General features: G+C 33.5%; 5 protein-coding genes across 5 annotated transcripts; 2 read left to right on the top strand and 3 right to left on the bottom strand.

Annotated features, from left to right (window-relative positions):
• Positions 1 to 853: 853 nt before the first annotated feature.
• Positions 854 to 2,341, bottom strand: LOC104738217 (E3 ubiquitin-protein ligase SINA-like 7). Its single transcript, XM_010458423.3, has 2 exons — positions 2,060 to 2,341; positions 854 to 1,697 (listed from the first exon to the last, which is right to left on the bottom strand). Exons 1-2 carry the CDS (start codon positions 2,219 to 2,221, stop codon positions 1,017 to 1,019), a joined length of 843 nt encoding a protein of 280 aa, XP_010456725.2. The 5' UTR covers positions 2,222 to 2,341; the 3' UTR covers positions 854 to 1,016.
• A 2,039-nt stretch (positions 2,342 to 4,380) lies between these two features.
• LOC104736648 (gamma-glutamylcyclotransferase 2-1-like) lies at positions 4,381 to 6,253 on the top strand. Its single transcript, XM_010456669.3, has 7 exons — positions 4,381 to 4,746; positions 4,843 to 4,919; positions 5,130 to 5,186; positions 5,261 to 5,317; positions 5,402 to 5,442; positions 5,539 to 5,690; positions 5,811 to 6,253. The coding sequence occupies exons 1-7, from the start codon at positions 4,638 to 4,640 to the stop codon at positions 5,969 to 5,971; spliced, it is 654 nt and encodes a 217-aa protein (XP_010454971.1). The 5' UTR covers positions 4,381 to 4,637; the 3' UTR covers positions 5,972 to 6,253.
• A 5,621-nt stretch (positions 6,254 to 11,874) lies between these two features.
• LOC104736646 (PHD finger protein ALFIN-LIKE 4) lies at positions 11,875 to 14,604 on the top strand. Its single transcript, XM_010456667.3, has 5 exons — positions 11,875 to 12,147; positions 12,259 to 12,291; positions 13,407 to 13,635; positions 13,820 to 13,952; positions 14,056 to 14,604. Exons 1-5 carry the CDS (start codon positions 12,048 to 12,050, stop codon positions 14,335 to 14,337), a joined length of 777 nt encoding a protein of 258 aa, XP_010454969.1. The 5' UTR covers positions 11,875 to 12,047; the 3' UTR covers positions 14,338 to 14,604.
• Positions 14,533 to 15,690, bottom strand: LOC104736647 (uncharacterized). Its single transcript, XM_010456668.3, has one exon. It carries the CDS (start codon positions 15,688 to 15,690, stop codon positions 14,665 to 14,667), a length of 1,026 nt encoding a protein of 341 aa, XP_010454970.1. The 3' UTR covers positions 14,533 to 14,664.
• A 1,453-nt stretch (positions 15,691 to 17,143) lies between these two features.
• Positions 17,144 to 20,480, bottom strand: LOC104736645 (25S rRNA (cytosine-C(5))-methyltransferase NSUN5). Its single transcript, XM_010456666.3, is given in 14 exon segments — positions 17,144 to 17,527; positions 17,609 to 17,654; positions 17,656 to 17,771; positions 17,955 to 18,032; positions 18,108 to 18,195; positions 18,444 to 18,505; positions 18,689 to 18,833; positions 18,972 to 19,025; positions 19,102 to 19,200; positions 19,468 to 19,553; positions 19,638 to 19,773; positions 19,869 to 19,919; positions 20,010 to 20,068; positions 20,156 to 20,480. Coding segments are annotated over 14 exon segments (1,554 nt in total). The 5' UTR covers positions 20,439 to 20,480; the 3' UTR covers positions 17,144 to 17,276.
• Positions 20,481 to 20,699: the final 219 nt, after the last annotated feature.

Below are 20,699 nucleotides of genomic sequence, written 5' to 3'. Positions count from 1 at the left end.
TATTATTTAGAATTCTAAATAATAATATGCACCAAATCCTTCTGGTTTTAATCGGTGACATAAATTTACAATTTAAAACTAAAGATTGAATAACCTCTTAATTTAAAAAACTTTTAAATTTTTGTGTTTGTTTTTTTTTAAACTTATTTTCTTTATTCTAATAAATGTAATTCTTGAAAAATAATTGTTGTTCCATTAAATATATGATAGCTTTATTTTTCACCTATTTCTAGTCTTTTACAAATATTTACACAAATATTATATGTTATGATAGAAATATCTAATTTTTATATTTTTGTAATCTCTATTCATATTTTACTTTGATATATATATATATATATATATATATATTGGTTGTATTTTTCTCCTTTCCGATTTATATTTTAGTTTAAATCATTGTTTTAAATAATAATAAAATATTAAAAAATGAGTGAACTAATTGATGTATATTTCACTTCAGATTTTATTTTTCTTTGAAGATATGGATTAATTTGTTAAAATTAAAAATAAGGAGTGATGAGCTGGAGCTTGAAGAAGAAAAGAGAAATACCAACTTTATATATATTGCAAAAAAAATCTGTATTGCACTTTTATTTTTCTTCTTCTATTGTAGCTAGGATCCGGAGAACATATTGTGATATCGTCCAACAACTGTTTAAATGAACAAACGGCAACCTGAGTTATTTTCTTGCTCAAATCTGTGATACACAGTGCTTTGATTAAGCAAGCTAAAATTATAGATCAATTTGATAGAAGATGTACATTAAATCCAAATACAAACACTAATTTCAAATACAACCACAAATCTTGGCCAAAAGAGAACTCATTTTAGTCTTTTTAGTCTTTACGCTTATAGTACTAAATTTAGTCTGGTCATATAATGAACTATGTACTAACTCAAAGAAGCAACATTGAAGGTCCTGCCTACATAGATTCTTCAACATACAATAAAAACAAAAAATAAGCCGAACACACAACCGAAATGTCTCTTAATTTCCCTATCAAACCATATTTTATTACACTTGATTGACCTTCTTGATGGTAAGCTTCATCTCCAACAAGTCACCACGCAATGAAGAGTGAGGGATCAACATGAACTTCTCTAGAGGGGTTTGAAAACTCACTTTAAGAATCCTCTTCATGTCTGGTGATTCGTAGGTCATAGTGTCCCCATCGACAGTGTAGGAGAGTTGATATGAGAACTTTCCAACTTTTGCAGAAGATGGTGCAATGCAGCTTACAGTTACACACACACTGTACGACTCCCTAAAACACTGCACTACAAACAGTAGTTCATTTGTATAGTCCACATGGATTTTTATCTTATCACTGATGTTCATCCGAACAGTAGAGGATGCCTTATATAGTAAGAATGCATAATGGTGTAAGGGAGTGGAACGACTGGATATATAAGAATAATAGTGCTTGCAGACATTTCTGTAGGAGCCAGTGTAATCGCAGTCCAATGCAGGGCATGAGCATCGAGAGAAGATGCATTCCTTTACATGAGTTGATTCTAACCCATAAGAGACATTATCAGTGCAACCAAACTTGGCGTTTGGGCATGGAATAGAGATTGATCCAAGAACACTCTCCATTGCTCTGCAGCGAATGTGGCCAATAGGAAAAGCACAAGTTGGGCATTTGTTACTTAGTTTTGGACAGCAAGAGGAACAAGCCAAATGTCCATCATCACACTGAAACACACAAAAAAAAAAAAAAAAAAAACAGCAGAGTTATGATTCAAAACTGTAATAACAACACATATTCGAGAATGTAACCTTTGTAACACAGAGAACCGAAACACAAGTGTCCTACTGTTCTGTTCTCAATTCTGCACTAAAGCTATAATCTTGATAGATTCAAGAAGTACTAAAATTCCAATCAAGAACGTATCTTACCGAAACACAAGTGTTTGTTTACTGTTCTGTTCTTAATTCTGCGCTAAAGCTATAATCTTGATAGTTTCAAGAACTACAATTCTCTAGATCTTCAAAAACGGAAACACTCCGAAAGAAGAAACAATTCAATGGAATGCAGTGAAGGGTGGAAACAAGACCTGGAAGATAGGCTTCGTCAATGTTTCGAAGCAAATGGGACACTCAAGAACCTCAAGATCCATCTGCAACGTCGAGCGTTTCTTCGATCCATCAGTGGGAGATACCGAAGAAGAAGTTCTTTTGCCCAAAGATTTGACCATATTATGTTTGACTCGACCCATGTCAGAGGAAGAGGCTTTTAACTCTTGGAAATCCTAACTGGAGAAGATGGCAATAACCCTAAATTATTTCTCTGTTTCGGTAGTGAGCTCCTTTACTCAGGTCAAGTTCATTCCGACAATAAATAAATAAATAGTATTTCGGCATATATTTATTTTACATCTTTTATTTTTTTGATCAAAATGTTACATGTTTTCTATTCTATCGTTTGAGAGAGTTTGAGTTGGGATTTGGATTCCTTTCATTTTGGATTCTATCGTTTAACATATAGATGGATTTAGTAATACTTTAGTTCTTGATCTTTTGATAGGGAACTCCATAATCTTTCGTGAGATCTTTATTCCATCATTTTTTTCAGTTCTTGATAACTTTGTGATTACTTGAATAAGTCGTTCCCAATCTTATATCACTCTAATAGCAATAATAACCCATTCTTAAACCTCGCTTTTAAAATTAGATTTGAAAACAAAGGAAGTTTGAATACCATCCTAGGTGTAAAAACTCTCAGCTCACTCACCTTTTGTTTCACGGATGACCTACTCATCTTCTCTGACGGCTCACCAAACTCAGTCCAACAAATCCTCAATGTCCTTTATGTGTTCCAGATTCTGTCTAGAGGAGTCTTGTTTCTTTGCTAGTGGTATGACTTCATAGGTAATCTCAGCTATTGAAGTCGTTTCAAGGATTCCTCAAGGACTGCCAAGTACTTATCGTTTGTTGGAAGGTTGCAACTCTGTAATCTTAAGGATTACTAATTTCTGGTGTGAAGTTTTTGTTTTACCTAAAAGATGCATAAAAATAATCAACTCTATGTTGTAGCTCTATGATGCACGAGCTTCATGCGAATATAAATATATCAAGATTTTCTTATCTGCTAAGGAATAAAATTAATTGTCATAATTCCTTTTAATTTTTCTATAACAAGGAATCTCAAGATGTTCACATTAAAAATAAAATTAAAAGATATTCACCTGAAATCACATATTAAAGGAACTGTTTCAATGAAATTATAACGAAACAACGTTATGTTTTGAAATTTGAAGTGTTGAAACTTGTAATGTACCTTGGAAACTAATTTGGTATATGGTTGTAAAATCATTATTTTTTGGCCCGAGTAGCTTCAGTTCTTGACTTATTTTTTTGTAGCTCACATTGATGTAATTCAATGTTTAATTCTCTTTTTTTTTTGTGCAACCAATGTTTAATTAATTCTCTAACCAATGCGTGCTAAGTAATTGATTAATTGTAGTGCTTCTTATATTGTCAATATCTATAATGTCACTTGCATTAGACGACTGAGCGTTACAACTTACAACCAATACAACCAAAAATCCTTCTTCGTTACAAATATCTTAGAGAACATATCCCAAATAAGATCTGCAACATTAAAATCAAAGAAAACAGAATACAACAATATGCCAAAAAGAAAAGTCCTTAAATTACAATGGTTCATTGGTACGTACAAAGAAAAGGAAAAACAAAATTATAAAGTGAGTAGACTTCTGAAGTAACAAACACAATGACGCAAGCCTCTGTCATCCTCAAGCTGCTCCTCCAATTTGTTGGCTATCACATTTGGAAGGAACTGAAACGCTAGGATTTTCATAAACATCGCTTCAATTTACCTCATTCTAGAATCATATTGACCGGATAATCAGAAGTCGCCTCCTTCCCATCGCTTCAATTTAACTTAGTTCTACTTTTGCATGTGATAAATAACTTCCTAGTTTTAACTTAAGTTAAAATTTGTATAACATTTAATTAAACCAAAAAAGAAACTAAAAATTACAATGGTAGCCTGGTAGGGGTCGTAGTAGATTTGGTATAGAGTAACGGAGATCACGTGTATCACCAATGGTACCACTTGTTCGATTAACGTATTAAGTGTAGTTCTTTTAGTTTTTCTCGGATATACGCATAAGTGGTTATTAAGGAATAAGGATGGACAATTGGGCATGGTGAATTTCACATTCCCTATAGGAAAAAAAAATGCACATAAAAAGAGAGAACGTGGACCTGGGCTAGACATATGCTATGTTGGACCATTTCTGCCAGTATATTAGCTTAGAATAATACTAACGAAAAAAAAAAAAAAACAAGTGTCTAGATTCAATGTACCAGAAACTAAAAAACAAGAACTCAAAACTTCAAGAGTTAAGTTAAGGGATTACAAAAGATCAGCTTTAAATGCGGAATTGTACGGTAAAAAACGTATAAACCTAAAAAAGCCGTCTAGATTCAATCATTTAACTCCCAAGCATCTCGGGGTTCTCTTTTCACACCAAAATCTTTTTTCACATTGTATATATATACTAATACGATTCTTTCTCAATTCTTGGAAAAAAAATATCTAATCTCTCACTTTCTTCTTCTTCTTCTTCTTCTCTAAAGATTGTTGCGTCAGGCTAAAGATCAAAGATGGTTTTGTGGGTATTTGGATATGGTTCTCTAATTTGGAACCCAGGTTTTGATTTTGATGAAAAGCTCATTGGCTATATCAAAGACTTCAAACGTGTCTTCGATCTCGGTATCTACATTAAACAACACAATGTTCTTTTTGTTTCTTGTTGATGAAAGAATGAATCGAATTGTTTGTTTCTATTTTTTATTTCTTTCTATGTAGCGTGTATTGATCACAGAGGTACCCCTGAACATCCTGCTAGAACTTGCACTTTGGAACAATCCATTGGAGCTATATGCGTAAGCAATTACATGTTTTTTGTTCATAACTTCAAGTGGGTCGAGTATTTTGATGTTTTGTTTTTAAATCTACAATCGAGGCTTTAAAATGCACCATGTAATTTACATAGAAATAAACTTAGTTCAAGGCAGATTCTCATAAAACATCCATATAAGTCGATGAAAAAAATGCTATTTGAAATGTGATGTTGATTGTTACTTTTTGGGCAGTGGGGTGCTGCTTATTGTGTTAAAGGAGGACCAGAGAAGGAGAAACTAGCCATGGAGGTAAAAAGAAAATTTATCTATTGTTTGGTGTGTGTGTGTTCTGTTAGATTTGGCTCATGTTTTTTTTCTTGCAGTACTTGGAAAGAAGAGAGTGTGAATACGACTCAAAAACCCTTGTCGAGTTTTACACGGTAAGGAAACTTGTTGTTATTGTTGTCTTTTTCAAATCTTCAAACACTGTTCTTATTTATTAGATTTGTATTCACTGGATGTAGGAAACTGACACTTCCACGCCAATCGTAACCAGAGTTATTGTGTATGTTTTTTGATCAAGAATTTATTCCCTTACCACTCATGAATGGTTATAATTTGGAAGATTCAATGTTAAAATCAGTTTGGTTTCCTTGTGCAGCTTCACGTCAACACCAGACAAAGTGTCGAATAAATACTATTTAGGCCCGGCACCATTGGAGGAAATGGCGAGGCAAATCGCTACAGCTACTGGACCATGTGGGAACAACAGAGAGTATCTTTTCAAGCTTGAGAAAGCATTGTACGACATTGGTAAGTAAGAGAGAGAGAGAGAGAGAGAGAGAGAGAGAGCTTTCTTGATGGATTTATATTAAAGAATCACAACTCTTTGGTAATATGATTATGATGATGAAAAATGTTGTGTGTTAACAGAACATGCGGAAGAGTATGTGATTGAACTAGCGAACGAGGTGAGGAAGCAACTCGATTTGCCAGAGGAAGTGAAAACATTGTTGAAGCCTGTGGTTTCTCGTGTACTAGTCAAGTCTCAAGCTCATGCTTCTTCCACTCGGCAAAGAGTCTTCGCATCATGAAGCCAGCTAACAATAAACAACATTGTGGTGATGAGGCTAATGTTAACTCTTATCTTTCAGTTTATCATTGAATCTCATTCTGAGATCATTGAATCAAAGGTTTGATCTAGAAAGTAGAAAAGAAAACTCACCCTGACATGTTTTCTTTTTTTTTTTATCTGCATTTATGGAGAATATCTTGACATATGATAATACTCAATTTGTGAGACGAGCAACAACAAAATCTTTTAGCTCTAGATTTTTGTCACATAACTCTAAACATGTTAATTCGTTTTGTTGTTATTCTGGAGAAATTACATTAATGGGCTATGCCAAAAAACACTATAGTGGAACCTTCTCATTTCTCCTCCAAATAAGCAGTCAAACCCAAGGTGATGTTATGAGATTTCTTATTAGTGAAAACAAAGTGTTGACAACTGGTATACAATTTTTCAATTCAACATGTTTTTGTTTCATGGTAAATCAGTAAATCAGTCAAACAAAAGCCTAAACCTTCCAGAATATCATGCCAATAAAAACTCTCAAAGGAAATAAATAAATAGTCAATTTTCTATTTTTTACCTATCTCGAGAATTGGAAAACTGAATGTTAAAATGTTTTCAACACGATATACGATTTTTTTTTCAAAAAATTATTTCATATCCTACATATTTTGTAATTTTAATTATGTAATTATAATAATATTCGAAAATGTCGTTTATTCAAAAATTTACAAATATGTGGTATGTATAGTTTATGCAAATGATCTAGAGTTAGAGCTTGAAAATGGTAAATTTAAATTGTATAAAGGTTTTTTTACATGTGTCAAAATTTATTTAATTAGCTAATACGTGTCACAAAGTAATTAATTATGATTTCTTTTCATTTGTTGGATTTTACTGACGCTTATCTTTGTGAAATCCCGCATGTTTATGATTTTTTTGTAAGATGGGGAATTCCTAATTATGTATGTATTTCATGCATTAAATATAAAGATATTTTGTTATTTTATGCATGTGTCAAATTTTATAAATTGAAAGACTAGTGTCACAAAATATATTTTAAGAATTTTGCCATTTGTTAGACTTAGGTGATACTTATCTCTGTGGGATCTAAATTTATTACCGGATTTGCACCAGATTAGAGAAATAATATGAAATATCCTTTTTGGTGTACTTTTTTCAAAAATATTGATTTTATTTATCTATTTTTAATATATCCTTGGTTAAATCTAAAAACATATAAAGTTTTATAAAGTTTATCAGGTACTTCTGGATTAACTAGTTCTTGTAGACTTGATTCAAATATTTATAAAGTTTTATATGATTTTAAAAGGTTAAAAAAAGTTTTTAAAAGGTATGTAAAAGATATTTATACGACATTTATAAAGTATAGATATAAAATATATTTACACACATATTAAGATAGTTTGTATAAATTATAAATATGCACAAATATTTGTATAAATAACAACTTTTAGTGTCTTTTTCATAAATTTTTAAAGAGTAAACATTTCTGAAAAGTGGTACTAGAAAGAGGGTATTTTTGAAATTTCCAAATGTCTTTTTAGATATGTGTGTTTCTTATACATTGAATATATATATATATATATATATATATATATATTTATGAATAATCATTTCTTAATTTTGAATAAAATCATAATAAAATCATTTATTAACACTTTACAAAAACTGTATGTAGTATAATACTCCATCCGTTTCAAAATATATGATGTTTTAGTTAAAACACGCATATTAAGGAATAATTACGTTTACAAAGTTTAACCAATCATAAACAAGACTGCATAATAAAAAAATATAAAATTAATCAAAAAATTGCATAGAAAGTTGTAAACATCCTATATTATGAAACAAAAATATTTCTCTAAACATCATATATTATGAAACGGAGGAGTATAATTTGGTTGTATATTTATCCAAAAGTAGAGTGTTATTAAATGGAAAATAAAATTATATTAAGATATGAAAATTTACTTAAAACAGATTTTATAAAATAACTTATTTCACAAAATTAGACTTTCGCCATTTGTTGGATTTAGTGAGACTAATCCCAAGTTTTTTTTTGTGTTTTTCTTAAAACTAGTGAAAAAGTTTTATTATGTTTTTTTCTCATGCATTGGCTATTAAGAAATTTTTTATTATTCCAACTATAATATTTTAATATAATAGTTTTCATTTGTTAAACTTAACAACTATATACTAATTAGTTAATTTCTAGTTAATATAGATGAAAACTAAAAAAATGGAAAATTAAATATTATATTAAGAATTTTTTTTCTTAGAGTTTCTTTACATGTGTCAAGATAATTTATTACCTAACTGATCTCACAAACTAATTTAACTAGCCATTTGTCAAATTTTAAGAGACCCATCTTTATGCAATCCTAGATTTTTAAAAATTAGTAAAAGCATTTATGTATTTTTCACGTCCATTGAATATTAAGAGATTTTGTTCCTTTATATAAAAAATCTTGCCTCTTGAAATCTCAATAAAATAGGTGAACCTTTTTTAAATATTAATTCTTGAAATCTTATTAGCTTAACCAATGAAACTAGAGTATGTCACATAATACTATATTTAAAAAAATCAAAATTAAAATCAGAAAAATAAAACAGATTAAGTAAACAAAATCTATATATATATATATATATAATCACTCTTTCATAAACCCAAATCGACATATAATTACATTTAATTTTAAAATCTAAAATTTTAATCACTATTTTATAAAACTAATTCAGATATAATTTTGTTTTAGTTGTAAATTTAAACCCTAACCACTTCTTTATAAACCCACGATCTAGAATTTTTTTTTAATCATAAAATCCAAACTCTAAGTCTCCTTTATAAACTCAAATCGATATAAAGTTTTGTTTTAACTGTAAAATCTAAACCCTAATGCTTATTTATAAACACAAACCAAAATATAACCTTGTTTAATTGTATAATATAAACTCAAACCGATATTTAACTTTCTTTAATTAAAAGTATACAAAGTTGTTTTCTTAATTTCTTTTATTTTTTTCTGATTTTAATTTTGATTTATTTTTAAATATAGTATTGCGTGGCATATTACTCTATTTTCATTGGTTAAGTTTATAGCAGGTGAGTAAGAAATGATGAACCTAAGAACTATTCTTATTATAATGATGGAAAATTTCATTTATTCATACTAACTAGGATTTACCCCGTAGTACACCAAGGGACAATGTTTTGTATTTTATTTATTTATATAAATTTTTTGATTTTGTATCATGAGTAGACTGGGTTTATTTGAATTGAAATATATATGTTACATCATTATATAAATATATATGTTACATTATGGATACCATTAATTTTTTTTTGTTTTACACTCTCTTTATTAAAATAATACGATTTGGGGGATATATCTAATATTCTAGTACCATGGTGTTAACAAAATATATTAAATTAAGAATTTAAGTCATTGTAGTATTGGATTACAATGATATATATATATATATATTTTAATATTGTTTCAAATTCATCCCTTCATATAAGTTTGTCCCGTGTTATTTAAAATCTTTTTAATAGGTTATATTTGTAATTCATTGTTTGAATATTATTTGTATCCAAATTCTGATGAAAATGATTTGAATATGTTATGCATTTTTAGATATCTATATATATTGTTATACTTTTATATATGATTTTAAAATGTTTGATATATATATATATATATTGTTTTATTTGCAAATATTTATTGTACATGTTATGGAATAAAGACTAAAAAAATAGTTCGTAAAAACTAAAATCATATTAATATTATCACTTTTGCCATTATAAAATGGTATACTAAGCAACTTAGGTTTTTAGTCATTATATGGATTAAGATATAATAGATTCGACTTAAGCCATTTGATGTATATGGATGGAGAGATCCTCAGATCCCAAACTGCTTATGACTCTTCTCAAAGAGAGGATTTGTTACTTTGTTCTGAAATCGAAGACATTTTCAGAAGCTAAAAACAAATCAAGAGAGAAGTGGAATGATATTATATGTTAAGAGAGAGCAAAACAGAATCACTTACAGCAGTCTTCTTCTTTGGTAGTCACCTTAGAGTTAGACTACTCTTTGGGGCCTAAAAACCAAAATTGAATTGTAAATTCTTAAGAGTAAGAAATCAATCATCATAGTTAGCTACAATGACACACATAAGTCCAGATTCAATTACACATTTCTAACCAACAAAAGTTGCAAAAACTATATTATCAAACTAACATAATCCACAGCTATCAGTTTGATTTGAATCTCAAAAACAACAACTGTTTCAGACGTGGGTAGAAAAAATTACTCTAACCCATGTGAACAAAAGGGGGCCAATTATAGAGGTAATGAGAATGAAGTATTATTTATAGTGTTTATGAAAATGGTAGGGTTTTACTCGGTGGTGGATTAGAAAGGACTTCCCAATCTTGATGAGCAAGTTTATAAGATCTTGTAAATGAGAATATGCTTGCAATCGATTTTATTATGTTAAAGGTTGTGGTTGTGCATAATCGATTTTATTGATTGCGGTATCATTAATTAGTCATATTCGTTATGGTAATCTAGGAGAATATCACCTAATTTTGTTTAATTGTTTTGAAGGGCCTTAAGTTAGATTAATATCCGCAGTCTTTGCAATTAATTCTCTGAATTTTGTTAAAATCGAATATTACCATATCTGAGGAATATCTTCAATATTGTTTCTGCAAACGACTAAAGGTAGTTGTTAGGATCCGAATCACTGATTTCGGGTTGTAAAATATAAATTGAACCAACCTTATTTTATAGTTACCGAACTAACCTTAATGACTTTGATTAATAGTGTTTTAGACAATGGCATTTGTGGAAATCGTTTGTAAAAGAACAGTAGCACAAAAATGTAATTCAAAAATGTTAAGATAGATTAAAGCTGGTTTGTGAATGTCTTATTAATCGAAAGAAGAGTACTTATAACTTTTTTAAAAGAAGACCACGAAAAATAAATGTAGAAACCAGATTAACAAGAATTTGCTGCGAAAAATAGAGGATACTATTATAAAATTTCCAAAGTATCTCATTAATCAAGAACACAATATATATATATATATATATATATTTTTAAAAGACTGGGAATGAAAAAAAATAAAAGTAACGGTCAAACTTACAGCTTAAAAGCCATATTGTTGCAAAATTTGGCTCGAAAGAACAACGTAGATATAAACATTTTTCACTAGTCAAAGTGAAAAACAAAAAAAAACCTGTGAGTGAAAAAAGAAAAGAAACGGTCAAAATTATTGCCCATATACGATACTATCAAAATTGGCGCATATGAATTTAATATATGTTAACTTTTCACAATATCTTATTAATAATTTTTTTTTGAAAAAACCCGCGAAACAAAAAGTTAAAAAAACGGTCGGAACTAAATTAACGAAAATCTGCAACGGAAAAAACAGAGTATGTAATAAAACCTTCTCAAAACCTCTCTGTAATTTATTTTTGAAAAAAACCCGCAAAACAAAAAGTAAAATAAACAATCAGAGCTAAATTCACGAAAATCTATAGCGAAAAAAAGCAGAGTATCTAATTAAACTTTCTCAAATCTCTCTGTAATCGAAAAACAAATAAAATCACAACAATTACAAATAAATGATAATTAACACAAAAACACTCCTAAACTACTAAAGAAACATCTAATACCCAAAACAAGCTTTATCCAATCAAAAACATTTTAACTCACACAACATAAACCAGGAGATACCGGAGTCACACCCTACCGGCGGACAAGTAAGGACGACTTAAAAACCAAATCAAAAGGAACACGCGTCAGCATCTAATAGGATGAAATATTACTCCTATCGTGGTCTCTTCCTCATCTGATCCCTATATCCGGACTCCTCCTCATCTTATTAAATCGGGTTAATTGTTTTCGGGTCCGCCCTTTTTATTTTTCTCACATCTTTCCTTCTTCTCCTCTCCTCTTCACAGCGCCGGTCAAATACTTGTCTCTCTCTCTCTCTCTCTTTCTCTCACTCTTTGTCTTGTCTCCCTCTCTGGAACCTGTGTGTGTGTGTTCTGTAAGAGATGGACACAGGTGGTGCCGCGTATAACCCACGCACTGTTGAGGAGGTGTTTAGGGATTTTAAGGGTCGTAGAGCTGGCATGATTAAGGCTTTAACCACTGGTAAAAATTAAACAAATTTCTCTAAATTAAGTTAAAACATTTTTCTCACTGGAAAAAAAAACTCACTTGTTTTTTTTTTGGGATTTTGATTTGCCTTTTTTTTTTGTGCAGATGTTCAGGAGTTTTACCGACTTTGTGATCCTGGTGAGTGTTGTTGTCTTTGAGATTCGTTTTGTGGGTTTTGATTTTTGCCGATTAAAGTTTGGGTTTTTTTTTTTTTTTTTTTTTTTAATTCAATTTCCTTCGTTGTGTTCTGTTTTTACAATCTGAATGTTGTCTTTAGGGTCATAAGTCTCTCTACTCTGTTGAGATTTTATTTGAATTGCGTTTGAGAGTCTAAAATTTTGATTTTTATTTGACTTGGTTTGATTTTTTTAATTTTTGAATATTATAAAATTGTTTTGCGATCGCTGTGTGTGTGTGACAATCCATCGCCGGCGAAAGTCTGTTTTTTTTTTCTTTTTGGAATTTGCTTCGTTGTGGTTTGTTTCAATCTTAGTGTTGTTTGTTTCAGTGAAGCATTAGGGTTTGTTGTTTCGCTTCTCTGTTTGTGATATAAAAAAATCGTACCTTTAGTCAGATTTTTTTTTTTTTTTGTCAGCTTGAGCAGAGTCATAAGTGTTGATTTTTGTTTGACTTTGTTTCATTTAGGATATTTAAAAAAAAAATTGTTCCTTCTGTATGATCTGTTTCTGTGAAAAATCATGATTAAGGAATTAGGATTACCTCAATTTTTTTTCCTAAATTGTTAATACATGGGAGGGAGAACAGATTTGGGGGGTTGTGGTTTGTTGAAACTGCTCTTTTGATTCGTTTTTCTGAGGTTTTGTTCTTGGTTCCTTGTTCTTGTATCTCCTTGGATATTGTCATTGATTTGCTATTGTAATCAATGACTCGAAGTCAACAAGAAGGAAACAATTTTGTTTATGTTCCTCACAGTTCAGAGTCGCTCCTATTGTAATTGCTTCCTTGCCTACCTGTATTCATGAATATAGTTGTTAACTAGTCAGATAATCTTTGTGTGTGTCTTTGCTTTATGTCATTTAGCATAGTGTTTTTGGTGCTCTTTCCATTATGAGATTTTTATGTTTTGAAATGTGACAACTTGGTTATCTTAATAGGAACTGTTTGGTCTGTTTTGTCATAATTGATTGTTTGTTTGTTTATTCAAATTTATGAACACGAAATCAGTTTTGATACTCTTGGTTTTTGCGTGTATATGTATTCTGATTGTCCTCATTTTTCTTTTGTGATTACAGAAAAGGAGAACCTTTGCCTTTATGGGCATCCCAATGAGCACTGGGAGGTGAATTTGCCAGCTGAAGAGGTTCCTCCTGAGCTCCCAGAGCCTGTCTTGGGTATCAACTTTGCCAGAGACGGGATGGCGGAAAAGGATTGGCTGTCCCTTGTTGCTGTCCACAGTGATGCCTGGCTTCTTGCTGTTGCTTTCTTTTTTGGAGCCAGGTTTGGATTTGACAAGCCCGACAGGTATGTATCTACTTGTCACACTACACAATTCATATGACTTTTACTCCTTTTGGAGTCTTTATCTTCTAGCATCTATGTTTCTTGGTGGTATATAGATTCAAACCTCTCACGGTTTGATCTTAAGGACCTAGGTTCAAGGTTTATGTTGCTCTCTGTGATTGATGTTCTTTCACATTCGTTGCAGGAAGAGGCTTTTCAATATGGTGAATGATCTCCCAACAATTTTCGAGGTTGTGTCTGGTACTGATAAGAGACAGGGAAGGGACAAGTCCTCTGTTTCCAACAACAGCAGCAACAGATCCAAATCAAACTCCAAGGTAAAAAAAAGTTTGTTGTTCACTGTGGTTCTTCTCTACAGTTTTTATTGTCCATCTAGCTTGATACTTGTTCTAACTCTGGTATCTCTGTCTCAAATTACAGCGAGGATCTGACTCTCGCTCCAAGATCTCAAAGGCAGCGCCCAAAGATGAAGAGGAGGAAGAGGAAGGTGTGGAAGAGGAGGAGGAGGAGGATGAGGATGAGCAAGGGGAAACACAGTGTGGGGCATGTGGTGAGAGCTATGCAGCTGATGAGTTCTGGATCTGCTGTGACCTCTGTGAGATGTGGTTTCATGGAAAGTGTGTGAAGGTAACCCCAGCCAGGGCTGAGCACATCAAGCAATACAAGTGCCCATCTTGCAGCAACAAGAGGGCTCGTGCCTAAAATTCATTTTTGTGGCCGCTTCTGTGTATCTCTGCTTTGCATATGATGATGAACAGCTTAACTGTTTGGTTAGATCAGATATTGTCATGTGATTTGGTAATCTTAGGCTCTTTCGCCGGCTTAGGAAAGACATCTTTAGTTTTCTTTGTTACATTTGGCGATTGAGGAATAACTCTTTTGTTTAGGGGTTTGATCTTTTGGTCTGTTATATGTTTGTTTATTAACAATTCTTGAACCCAATCAAAGTATTTGGTTAGGTGTTTGTCATTTCGTTTTTTTCATCTTCAAATGAAGAAACTGTGACTACTATGAATGATTTATTATAAATCACGACTGCTTCTTTGTTGCTAGGCGCTTCAAGAACTCGTAGGTTGTGATCATTGTTGTTGCGGACATAGACATTGAGACCCACCTTGGTCCTAACCCTCGGTAACAAGCCCCAAGTCCTCCTTCTCTCATCAAGCTTTTTACTGACTGCATCACTGTCATTGCTCGTCTCCTTCCGTTCTCTTCTGCATCTAAGACTTGCAACCGAGTTTTGATTGTATCTACTGGCATAGTTACTAAGGCAGAGCAACCGCTTGCTGTGGCTGCACTCAATGCTTGAACTACCATTGAGCCACCAGCATCTTCCTTGTGGGTGTATGAGCGCTTGAACGGAGTCCAAATTGATTTATGAGCCAAAGAATAGGACGCCCACCATACGGCGTTTGAAGGCGCGTAAGTCAAGATCGAGATCCCAAATCCTCTGTAGAACCCTCTTGGCCCATCAGTGTAAAGGATCTTTCTAAAAGCATCGAACCCATTTGTGTATCTGCAAGAGTTCATCACTCCAGGAAGATGCTTATTCATGGACAGATCACCTTGAACCATAAGCCGTTGACTCACGACATCAATCGGGGTCCAGACAATCTGAGCAGCCACGGCCGAGGTCAAACCAGCCGCACCATTAGAAACAGCCAAAGCCGTAGTATCCGACAATCCTAACCTAACAGTTGCTTGACCTACACTACTCTTGGTAATCTCTAGAGCTGTCATATAGAGAGCACGAGCCGGGATGGTTCCAAGCAAAGATGTTCCAAACCCCTTGTAAAAACCTCTTAGACCCTCAAACCTAGCAATGGCCAGAGAAATGTTGGCGCAGGAGACACGAGTCGGAGAGACTTGCTGCCTTGTTTTGAGGACTACGATAGGGTAAAGAGCAGTGGATACACCAGAGAAGAGAGCAGCACCGAGGAAGAAAAACCTCGATTTATCAAGCATTTGCCAATCTATATCCTTAGGCATATGTACCTGAGATGAAGATGAAGTCGTCGTTCTTCTCTTCTCTTCCATCAAAGCACCAAAACTCATATTTTCAGCTAATCTTTTCTTTTAAACCAAATCAAGATTCCAAACTGGAACTTCTCAACAAACTAAGAAAGAGATGAACTAAGTTGATCAAGAAAGAGAGAAGGGTTCTTGTGAGTTACCCTTCAATCAATAATGTAATGATTATATCTTGTGTAGAAGAAAGAGATATATATATAGAGAGAGAGTTGAATATAAACAAGTAGCTGTCTGTGAGATTTGAGCATACAAGAAGAAGATCTCTGTGGGTTTTATTAAGCTTCAAAATCTGTGAACTCGAGAAGAGAATATATTTAAAAAAGATTATAGTGAAAAGAGAGAGGGGCCAAAACGATGGGTCGTGTGGATAACATAAAAGGAGCGGCCTTTAACAGGACTCAAGAGGTGTGAAAGAGAGAGAGACAGAGGAGTGAGGAGGAGGAGGAGAAGGAATGGGACTGTACACGTGGCGGACGGTAGTTGGTTTATGTTAGAGAAACTCGCAGTTTTTAAGGTTACTTGAGCCTGAGAGATGGAATGGCTTCTGTCGGATTTGCCCACTTGTTTTAATCTTTCTGTGGGTTACATTTCGTTTTTTTTTTTTGTGTTGCTTCCTGTGGATTTCTCTCATTTTGATTTTCGAGAAATCATGTATTTATCAATGTGTTATAAAAAAGGAAATAATGTATTTATCAATAACTTTTTAGTTACATTTTGGAGAAAATTGGATGTGTATATAACTATATATTCATGGATATTAGAAACTAGTTACTCGATCAACTGTTTAAAGGAATCTCGTTTGTTCTTTTGAGTTTGGTGGGCAAAATTTTTAATAACTCTTTTTTATAAATGCAAATTTAGTGGTTTTAGATTTTAAATGAAAGTTTAGTGATTTTAAATGATAAGTAAAGTGGATAGTGTTTTGAAATAGGATTAGTTTAAATCTATGATCTATGCTCTAGACTAGTACTTCATAGTTTGTTTTTACTTTACAATTATTTTTTAAATCAACAATCCCTATGATCCAATGCTATTTTTATATATTATTCTTATTGTTAGATCGTTCGAAACTGTGTGTTCACTACGGTGAGTATTGGTGGGAGATATGTGAATAACCAACTGATCCAAACAAGTGGTTCTACTCATGTGACAGATGTGGTTCGACCCATCATGTCGACCGCGTACTCCGTAAACCACCTTACATGAAGCCAGGACAATAGTTTTATTTTATCTAGCGGTGAGTTCCAAGTGGTTTCTAACAACCATATATCTCCACCGTTTTGCACTAAGTGTTCTTTCCGGTGCAAATATGCTTTTGTTCTGAAGAGCAAGGATGAGACTATGTTCTCTAGACTGTGTCGATTCTCTCGTGATGAGTATGCAACGTATGAAACTGTAATCTGAATAATAATGGTGTGGTTTTAGTCACAATGACTTTTGCTTTTCATATTGTGTCTTAGTTCACAACATTCAATGATTTAAGGTGAAAAAAAAGATTTCTGATTAGTACCCTTGCAGATGTTCCTTTCATGACCTAGCAAAATTTTGATGACAACATGAAGATCAAAGGCAGAAACAAAATTCAACAACAATTACGTAATAATAGTAACCTAGTCTTCTGAGCTAGTACTTAATGCGAGTCTTCTCCTGCGCCTGTGCAACATATTACTCCAAGCTCTGAACATTTTGGGACAAAGATAGGGATGTAATTGCATGGTTCTTCTTTCTTCACGTCTTCCTCTACACTCTCTTTTGGGAAGTTCAGACGATTTTTGGTTATCGAGTTTGTCTGTCTTGACGAATAAAGCGATGAAGAACCCTTCTTTGTCCTCTACCGGATCCATCCTGAGTAAATGTTCCGCTGCAAGCCAAAGCCAACATGATCAAAGTGTTAGAAACAGAGTCAATCAGGAGAAACCAGATGGTAAGAGAAACTACTTACATCCTGAAAATACAGGTAGACCACGACGCTGCCACTGAGGAAACGGGGGTAGCGAGTTTGAAGCCTAAAGATGAAGCCAGAGGTAAAACAGATGAGACCACATCTTCGTTTTCAATTTGGTGGATGGAGCATGTGCTGTATACTACTCTCTCAACCTGTGGAACTACAGTGTACGCATAGGTTGAGTACTAGTTGAACATACAACTCTTTAATTCTCATTAATTTATATAGTACAGTAAGCTTATATGAGTGTCCATATGGTTCATGCATTCATGGAGGGAATTTAAAAAGGCAAGTAAAACCCTTGTTTTGCTTTAGCCAACATGAGACAAGTATGTAAACTCACATGAGAGTGCATGGGCAAGAGCCTTCTTCTGGAAACCAGCGAGCTTGTGCAGTCTCATGGTGTCATAGTTCATGTTATCTACGTGAAAATGCGTCTCAAAGGTTCAGTCACTACGTAACATAACACATACACACAGAGAAGATCAATTAATACCTGCTGCATGTGAAGGAAGGAGATGGTCCAAACGATCTGTAATGGTGCCAGAGCCAGAGCAGGAAGGATCCAACAATATAGCTCGAACCTGCAATAGTCAGCCACACACAAACATGAGGAACAACAACTTAAAATGACTACATCTGCTTTTGAGCAAAGAGTGACTCTTCAGGGTAAATTATCGCAACAAAAGAAAATGAATAAACTGGACTTGGTGACATAATTGCAGCTATCTCATGGAGTTCTATAAAGAAATTACCCAAAACATTGGTGTGCGAACTTTTCAAAGAACAAAATGAAAATAGACAGCCACATCAAAGTCCAAGTAATGCTTACCTTTGCGAAAGATGAATCTTTCGGATTTAGTCCCAAAAAGTCACCATGACAAACTTCGATATCTACAACTTGGGGTTAAGAAAAGCAGTAGTGGACAGACAAGATATGAGAAGCATTCATCCAATCAATATTTAATACCCTTCAGTTCCATGTGATTCAACGCACTCGGGGACTAACTATCAACCAGAAGCAGAGAACCAGAAACCTAATAGGGTTATATATGAACGAATGGCAGAGAAGGATACTGGAAGCACCAGATAGCTTTATAGTATCTTCCAAACGCTTTACTCGTTCTTCATTTAGCTCGCATGCTATGATTTTTCCTTGTCCTTCCATAAGAGCAGCAAGATGAATAGTTTTGTTTCCTGGAGCTGAACAGGCATCAAGAACCTTGACAAAAGAGGAAAAATAAAGCACGATAACCAGGCAGACAAGATAACTTTAATGGATTCCACAATCACCATGACAAGCACCAAATGCAACATTTTATTGCCAACTGGAAAAATGAATGTAAGAGCTGTGGCCTACCTCCCATCCTGCTTCTGGCTGCAGTGCTGCTGCTACCATCGAACTTGCTTTCCCCTATCGTTGAAAGGAAAAAATCTCAGTAAAATTATACACACATAAATAGAACTCACAAAGATCATTGACCATTTACCTGCAAAAATATACGCCCATTCGCCACCAATCGATGAGCATGCAAATCGCTGCCAGGGGGCAACACCAACAAGTCAGGAACTGTCTCATCCTTTTGCACCTGATTTCATAGTTAAAAGGAAAATAAAAGGTGTTTAAATGAAATCTGGAAACTAAGAGAGATTGCGACATCATAGAAAAGAACAGTTCACACTACACACATCCAAGATTTTAACTTTACTAAAACAAAGATGCGAGAAAATTCCCATGGTCTAGAGTTAGAGGTCCCTCCCACTATCACTGAGTCTAACACCTATGTTAAAATTTAAAACTCACCCTGTGAGAACTAAACAACAGATCTAGCATATTCTTCAAGGTTAGAATATACCGTATAGTGTTTCTCCAACTCCTGCACTGCGGAATCTACATCCATCTTAAGTGTATTTACACGAACATAACGTGGTTTTAAATGACCTGCATCAAATTCCAAATTCAAGATACCATAACATACTCAAAAGCCAAAAAAAAAACACATTTATGCTGAGGGTATCAGAATACCATTAAGCTGAGAAACACCCATCAACTGCTCTACGCTTTTAACTTTCTTCCTCACTAAAAGCGTAGCTAAACCCGACAATAAAGCATCTTTACGCCGCATAAGAAACTTCTCAGCATCACCAATTGATGGAGTATCCTACAAATGAAAAAAAAAAAAAAACTCCATTGAGGTATATAACCAAAACATTAAATCATATTACACAAAATTGAGTTGAGAGCTATTATTATTACCTTGCCAAAAAGGATATCATAGCAAATAATGTAAACCAATGGCTCTTGTCTCTACAAACAAAACAAAACTCAAACATTTAAGGTAAATGGAAACACAGCACTGTCTTTAGCAAATTAAGATGAACACATACAAACACATACCTTCCATTTGCTATTCAATACATTAGCAATTTCAAGAACATCTTTAATCACACTAAGATCTGCATACAGAAAACAAAACTACTTCACATCTCTCCTCAATCCCAAAAAAAAAAATCAAATTTTAAAACTATGAAATTTAAACATACGTTTGAGAGTTTCGCAAACAAGAGCAAAAGTGGCGCGTTTATTGCGAACGGAAGGGCTGAAGACGATTGATTTGATGGAAGCAACGGCTCTGCGCTCGGCGTCACCACGGAGAACTGTCCGGAGTACATTAGCTGCTTCTCTTCTGGCGTAAAGAGCTGATCTCTCGGCGGCGGTGAACTGTTTCTTGGTAGCAGCAGGAGGCGGGGTGTTTGGCTTGTGACTCTCGGCGCCGGAAAATCGTTGTTTTGCCGGCGGCGTGTTTGGTTTGTGACGACGAGCCATGATGATAATTCTCACAAAAGCTCTAAAACCCTTCTTGTGCCCTTCTTCGTCTTGGCGACCTTTAAACGCACCGTTTCTAATAACCGGTTTATTAAACCGGACCCAAAACTAAATTAGTAACTAAGTATGTAATTTCTACGGTAAAATCTTTATGGAGATTTATTTTCTTGCGGTCTAAAATTTTATTAAAAATCAAAGAATTTTTTATGCAGAAACATAGCATTGTAACAACGTACAAAATGCTCATAAGTCATAACAAAC

The sequence above is a fragment of the Camelina sativa genome, chromosome 13, assembly GCF_030686135.1.
Source record: "Camelina sativa cultivar CO46 ecotype springtype chromosome 13, ASM3068613v1".
NCBI classification, from domain to species: Eukaryota; Viridiplantae; Streptophyta; class Magnoliopsida; order Brassicales; family Brassicaceae; genus Camelina; species Camelina sativa.
Note: the sequence above shows the minus strand (reverse complement) of the source record. Positions and strands in the feature narration are given on the sequence as shown.